General features: G+C 50.2%; 1 protein-coding gene across 1 annotated transcript in view; it reads left to right on the forward strand.

The window, feature by feature from the left end:
- Positions 1-6,736: 6,736 nt before the first annotated feature.
- The window catches only part of EPHB1 (EPH receptor B1), a 44,874-nt gene continuing 44,606 nt past the window's right edge, over positions 6,737-7,004 (forward strand). Inside the window, exon 1 of the mRNA XM_031060306.1 lies at positions 6,737-6,797. Within this exon, the coding sequence (XP_030916166.1) occupies positions 6,741-6,797 (57 nt within the window). The 5' untranslated portion in view covers positions 6,737-6,740. The remainder of the gene's footprint in view (positions 6,798-7,004) is intronic.

A 7,004-nucleotide genomic window follows, 5' to 3' on the forward strand; every position in this document is an offset into this window, starting at 1 on the left:
ACAGCTTTCCTGCTGTGCAGGAGCTGTGCTGGCTCCGGCACAGCAGCGCTCCCCTCACAGTTCCAAGCCGGAACCAAATGGGGAGTCCCCCAGTAGAAGAGATATTTTGGGTGGGATGTGCCTCCAGCAGCTCACTGCCTTAATCCCTGTGGCAGAGCTGTATGGATTTTGTGCTCCTGCTTTTTCCCAGCTTAGTCTAAATTTCAGGATATATTAAAAACTTCCACAGGTAACCCTGGACTTGTGGTTAGAAGTGTGGTCATAGAAAGGAACCTGGAATTACTGAGGCAACTTCGTGGTGTGTGCTTGAATGCTTCCATGGAATCATAGAATCCCAGAATGGTTTGGGTTGGAAGGACCTTAAAACTCCTATTGTTCTACCCCCTGCCGTGGGCAGGGACACCTTCCCCTATCCCAGGTTACTCCAAGCCCCATCCAACCTGGATCCCTGGGATACTTCCAGGGATCCAGGGGCAGCCACAGCTGCTCTGGGCAACCTCTGCCAGGGCCTCATCTCCCTCAGTGGGAAGAATTTCTTCCCAATAGCCAACATAAACATACTCTGTGTCAGCGGGAAGCCATTCCTCATTGTCCTGTAACTGCATGTCCTTTTCCACAGTTCCTCTTCGGCTCTCTTGGAGCCCCTTTATGTACTGAGGCACCAATATATGAGAGCCTTCTCTTCTCCAGGCTGAACAATCCCAATTCTCTCAGCCTTAACTCATAGCAGAGCTGCTCCATCCCTCTAGGTATCTTCTTGGCCTCCTCTGGATTCCCTCCAGCCCATGTCCTTCCAGAGCAGGACACAGTGCTGCAGATGAGATCTCACCAGAGTGGAGTGGAGGATAAATTAACCTATGGGAACAGTGAGAATTAAATTCTGATTATTCTGCTGGCACCTGGGGGACTTTCCTTCCATTGGCATTGAGAGGTGTGATGCACACCATGAGTGTCTGGAGTGGTGATGATGATGGAAGCCATGGTGCCACCTGCACACGGACATGGCTTGAAGTCACAGCAGCCCTGGGAAGGCAGAGCTTGTGATACCATAGCACTTAATGTTATTTAGCACCAGGCTTGAGAATAAAGCGTCTTGGCGCAGTTTCCCTGTCATTCCCTTTCCCTGGTAATGTCACCAAACTTGGACAGAAGCTTCCCAAGCTGTGCGTTAGCCTTGGGCTGATTTTGCTGAAGCTCTTGGAAGGGTAGGAAGAGGTAGGAAGCAAGCTTGGCATTTATGAGCGTGAAATAGAGGGGAAAATATAGTGCTTTCCTTATGGAAAAGAAGTCTTGCTATTGTTCCCCTTCAGAAAACCACGCTGTGGGTGCCCAGGGTTGTGCTCTGGGGCTGGATTTTGTGCTGATCCCATTGACACTTACTGAGGCACCTCAGGATGAGTCTCTGAGGATCCCACCTGTGGAGCATCCTTTACCCCCCCCCCCCCTTCCCAGACCCAAGGCCTGTGTGCCCTGCCCTCCCATCTCCCCTCCCTCGAAAGGCTCAGCTATCAGCACCCACCTCCCTGCTCCCCACGTATCATGGGGGGCTTATTTCCAGCAGCTGGCATACTTTCCAAATCTCCCTCTCCCCATCTGTTGTTATCAAGCCTCCTCTCTCCTTATTTTGCTTAATTTCTATCTTTTTCCTCTTGGTTGTCTTAGACAAGCCTGTGTCTCTACATATGCCCAAGCATTTGCTTTCGAGTGCCTGAGGCTGGTTCCTGCCGTTGTCTTCGTGCAGGAGGGAGAGAGCTGCTGTTCCTTGCTTCGGGAGAGGGACCCGAGGCAATTATTGAGGAGTGATGCACTTGTAGATGTGTCTTTGTGGCCTCCCAGAGCAGAAAATTTGTTGTTGTATCTCTTTCTGTCCAGATAACAGCATCAAAATACGATCAGGTTGGGTTAGTTTGGGTTGGCCCTCTTCCTTTGTGTGTCTCTGCCTACAGCCAGATCCCACCCCCTTCTAGGAAAAAGTGAAACCTTCTCCCAGCATGATGGGCAAGAACCTGCCCTTGGGAGGTCTGAAATATGGGTTTGAGGCTGGGAGTTTTGGGAAATAAGTTCTGCTTCATTTTGGACAGTTCAGAAAGGTTTTTCTGGAAGAGGCTTCAATCCTATGGGAAGAGTGGTTGGCAAGACGGCATCAGCTGGTGTGAGATGAAGGCTATTCTCGCCCAAATAAACTTATTTTTTCCTTGCTGTTGGAAGGATGCCAGCCCATCCTTCGCTCCTCCGAGGCGCAGCTTATCCTGCCGCAGGCATCATCTCTGCCCAGGTTTGCCCGGGAGGGTGTGGGGAGCCTGGGACAGCAGCGAGCCCTGCCTGCCTGGATCACAGAGTGCCATCCCAGATGGATGTGCTGCTCCGTGCAGGGAAGCTGGTGCATTCTAATTGCTGGCATCTTTACTTGTTACGAGTGTAATTGTGAGTAGACGTTTGTTTTTGTATTGATAATTAGGGACTGGAACAGATGGCGAAGGCTTAGTTTAAAGTAATGTGTCCATTAAAGAAAATCTACTGTATACAGCTGAAGATTCTTCACTCCAAGAGAGCTCAGCTCTCGGTAGCAGAGCTTCTCTCTCCCTAATGAGGGGTTGGGCTGTGACAGCCTGGCCAGCAGAGCCTCTGATCCCAGAGACTTCTCCCAGTGAACTTCCTGAGCTCCCTCCTGATGAGCACCCCCAGGTACCCGCTGTGCCCACGTGCAGGTGGGCAGGTGTGGAGGGAGATGCTGGAGGAGTGAGCCTGGGGCAGGGAAGGGGGTGGCAGTGTCTTGGGCACGGAGCTGGCACGGTGGGACTGCTGGATCCAGGTGACAGGGTTCGCTTGACCTGGGCAATGATGCTGTGCTGGATGTCAGAGGTGCAGGGAAAGGATCTTCCCCTGGGGGTTTAATTAATACCCCGTGCCAATTAACGAGGCCTGGTCCTCACGGAAGGGCGAGGCAGGTGGGATGGGACGTGCAAGGTGTCCATGTGGCTTCTCTACTCATTAGGGCTGCTCAGGCACTGATCTGCACTAATCCCCTCATTAGCAGTGTTCCTGCCTGTCCTCCTTGCCCAATTCCAAGTGATGGATGCGTGGGGGGTGGATCCTGTGTCCCCCAGCCTATAGGGATATTTTGCAGATGTGGGTGCTGGGATCTCTGTCTTGTTCCCCATTTCTCTACGAGGATTTAGGATCTGTGAACCCTCTCCTGTTGAAGGAGGGTGCTCAGCAGCCATAGCCCCGAGCAGCCTGGCCATAAGTGCCCCACCAAGGTCACAGTGTCACGTTTTCATTCCAGAAAATGAAGTAAAAGCCAAGGTTTCCTCCAAGAGGAAATAGGAGAGGTCAATAGGAAGTTGCTGAGCTATGTCCTTCTGATGCCAGTGCTTCTGCAGTCACAAGGTTGGGTGAACTCAGCAGGAATTTGAACTCGAAGGGGGATTTAATCATCTTATTGTATTTAACAAAAAACTCCCAAATTAACCATTTTTCCAGTTTATGGATCTTGTCTATGGCAGTGCCCTTGGGAGATGGGGCAGGATCTGTGCAGGAGATGGCCTATAGGGGCCAGGCTCTCAGCCCTCTTTTTTCTTTGCTTTGCAAATTGCTTTGGAAACACGGAGCCATGGAAGTGCAAATGTTGTTCACAAAAATGGAATCCAGTATGCAGCAAGCCAGTAATTATACACTTGAGAGAGACATTGATTATTTATTTCAGAGTTGCCCAAGCCTGGGTGCTTGGTGGTGTTCAAGCACTCCAACTATCAAAGCTTTTTTACTATTTATACATTTTAGCAATCAAAAGAATTAGCATTTATTGGCTACAATATTCTCTTATTAATTAATATTCTATCTTCTGTTGGTTAAAGACTATCTTGTTTCTCATGCTAATTAGTCCATATGATCAGTCTTTCTCTTCTTTGGTTTCTTGGGTCAGTGGTCTGTGAGTCATTGGTCATGACCTGCCCCTGCCAGAATTACCTTTTACCCACTTGGGGCTGATTTCAGCACAGTTGCTGGGTTGGCTTTCAGCACAGTTGCTGGTTGGCACAGTTTCTTCCTTATTTTGGGGGTCCTGCCAAATGTCCTTGTGGCCTCTAAGTTCTGCATTCTGTGTGCCCACTCTCAGTGGCACATCACACACATCCTTCTTCCCAAGCATTGTCAATGCTCCCTCCCAGGACTGAGATCACTGAAACATGTGGATCCCTAAACCTTAGCAAGATAATTCTACCCTGAAAGGAATTTCTTTCCAACACCTGGACATTACTTAGAGCTTGTGAGCTGCTGTTTCACAGATTAAATTTCCTTTCTTGTTGATTAGGATTGAAATTTACGAAGATCAAACATTAATGAGCAGCCTTTCTTAAGAAAATTTTACATATTCCACATTTTGCATCACATCTGCTGTGGAAACTTCTTCAATGTGACCTCCCTGGTCCCAGGCCACAGAATCACCCAGAGACTCCAGGAACATCCAAAGTGAAAGCTTCCCTGGGGTTTCTTTCAATTTATTCATTTATTGTTAATTAATTTATTTACTTAGTTATTTTGAGGTCTTCCTCAGCATTGCTGCTGTGCCTTCCTCCTTTCCTTGCAGAATGTGGAGCGTTTGGGGAGGACCTCAGGAGGAGGAGGGAAGGGGTGAGGCTTTGGGAGGGATGCTGGTGAGCACCATCTCAGAGCAGGGCTGGTCCTCGCGTGCTGCCGTCCCACAGGGCGGCTGTGCTTTATCAAAAGCACATTCCTCTGTCAGAGCTGGGAAGGAAGCTCTGAGTGTGTGGGACAGGAAGGGAGATGATGGAGTGAAAAGCCTTTCTGAATAAGCCTTTGGAAGAAGTGCCCTTCCTGTAATGGAGCCTGACCTTATTTATCACAGAGGGTGGATGAGCCAGCTTGGGTCCCAGCCTGGCCATGGTCCCTGTGTCAACCTGCTCTGCACTGCCTCAGTTTCCCCTGGGTGGCACAAGGACTCCTTGTTTGCTTTGGGGGAGAGCACCAAGTGTTTAGGGGCTCTCAGGTCATCCCTTGCCGTGCAGCCCACTGGCAGTGAGATGTTTGCATGGCCTGTGGCTTCCACCTCCACGCCCATTTATGCCTGTACACATCTTCCTGCTCATTTGAAGGGCTGTTGCAATAAAGAAAAACATAATGGCTGTTTAATTAGGGGCTGGGCTGTTTGGAAGAGAAGGAAGGTGTGGAGGTGATGGGAAGGTGAAGGGTGGTGAGAGTAGAAGCTTGCTGGAGGTCTGGAGCACAAGCCCCTGGCCCCATTTTGACAAGGGCCTGGAGTGACAGGAGAAGGGGGAATGGCTTTCTTCTGCCAGAGGGCAGGGTTAAATGGGATGTTGGGAAGAAATCTTTGCATGTGAGGGTGATGAGGTCCTGGAACAGCTTCCCAGAGAAGCTGTGGCTGTCCCTGGATCCCTGGAAGTGTCCAAGGCCATGTTGGATGGGGATTGGAGCAACCTGGGATAGTGGAAGGTATCCCTGCCCATGGTAGGGGGTGGAACTGGATGGCTTTAAGGTTCTTTCCGACCTAAATCATTCCTGGATTCCATAATTCAAGGCTGGAGAGGAATTGCAGCTGGGATACTTCATTTTTAGCTGCCTTCTGCCAAATGGAAAACGACCAAAACTATGAAGTGACGTGTGACAGTGTGAAGGTCACCACACTTTTCTGTTTCCCAAGTAATGAAACGTGTCCTCTCTGAGGGCACTGTGAGCAGGAGCAGCCTGGCCCCGTGCAAAGCAGGGGGGCTGTGAACACCCCTGGCAGTGCCACTGCAGCATCCTGGGACCTGTTTGGGGTGCAGAAGCTTTCCCAGCTCCCAGCCCTTTTCACTCCATGCCTGGGGATTGCCTGGGTCTCCCTGCCCCAGGGCCACGCTGGCCCTGGGAGTGGTTTTGGGAGTGTTTATCACTCGTGTCAGGGCGGGGAGTTCCTGGTCACGCTTCTCCAGCCTCGCATCCTGGAGCGACGGGTGAAGGGAGGGGTTGGAAGATTAATCGGAGCCTTGTTTCCCGCTTGTGATTGCTGCAGCAGCCCTGGAGAGATTAAAAAGCAGCAGCCCGGCAGCAACACAGATTCCTGGGCTGATTTTTATTTCCTGACCTTTATTTCTCTGGTTGCACCTCTTTTCCTGGCACTGCTGTGAGTACCTGGGAGCAGGCAGGAAAGGGGAGGGATTGGAGATGCTCAGCTCTGCCAGTTGCCAGCGGCACATCTCCTCCTGTTTGGTCAGGATGCAGGAATTGAGGCAATTAATCTGCATGTCTGCTTGCTGCAAACAAATAAATAAAACCTGGAGGGTTTTCCCCATCTGTTTCTTTATGGTGTTGCTCTTGCTATTATTCTTGTTGTGTTTTGTTGTTTTGGTTTTTTGTTTTACATCTAAAAGTAGAGAATGATGTGACTCTGTGAAATACAACATCTTTTGGTTTTTAGGGTTTTTCTTTGTGTTGGTGACAATATTTTCCTTTCCTGGGTAGGGAAGGGTCAGAGCTGGCAGTGTGAGCTGGGTTCAGGCCATGACTCCTTGCAGAGTCTTGTCCTGCACCGTTTGCCCCAGAGCTAAACTGCCTTGAGTCCACTAGGGCACCTGCTGTTCATTCCGGAGCTCTCCAAGGGTCAGCTGTGTGCTCTGGGAAAGCAACTGAGTGTTTTCCCTCATCTCTGTGCTATAAAATAATGGAAAACCTAAGGAATAACTACTTTACTTTCCTTTTCTTCTGTTTCCTCAGAAACTTTGATGGATACGCGGACGGCAACGGCCGAGCTGGGCTGGACTGCCAACCCACCTTCAGGGGTAAGTTCCACTTGTCCTTATGTGATCCATGCTTTTAACCTCACTATTTAGAGGGGTAAAATGCTGGTGGGAAGCGGGAGGAGTCACAGTGGGAACAGCAGTGCCCCCATAGGGCTGGTGTGGGGTGCCAGGGCATGGCTGAGCCAGACTGAGCATCCTTCCCTGATCCAGTCCTGGCGCTTGGTGAAGATGGAGCTTGTCTCCATC

This window comes from Geospiza fortis, unplaced genomic scaffold (genome assembly GCF_000277835.1).
Source record: "Geospiza fortis unplaced genomic scaffold, GeoFor_1.0 scaffold118, whole genome shotgun sequence".
Classification (NCBI taxonomy): Eukaryota; Metazoa; Chordata; class Aves; order Passeriformes; family Thraupidae; genus Geospiza; species Geospiza fortis.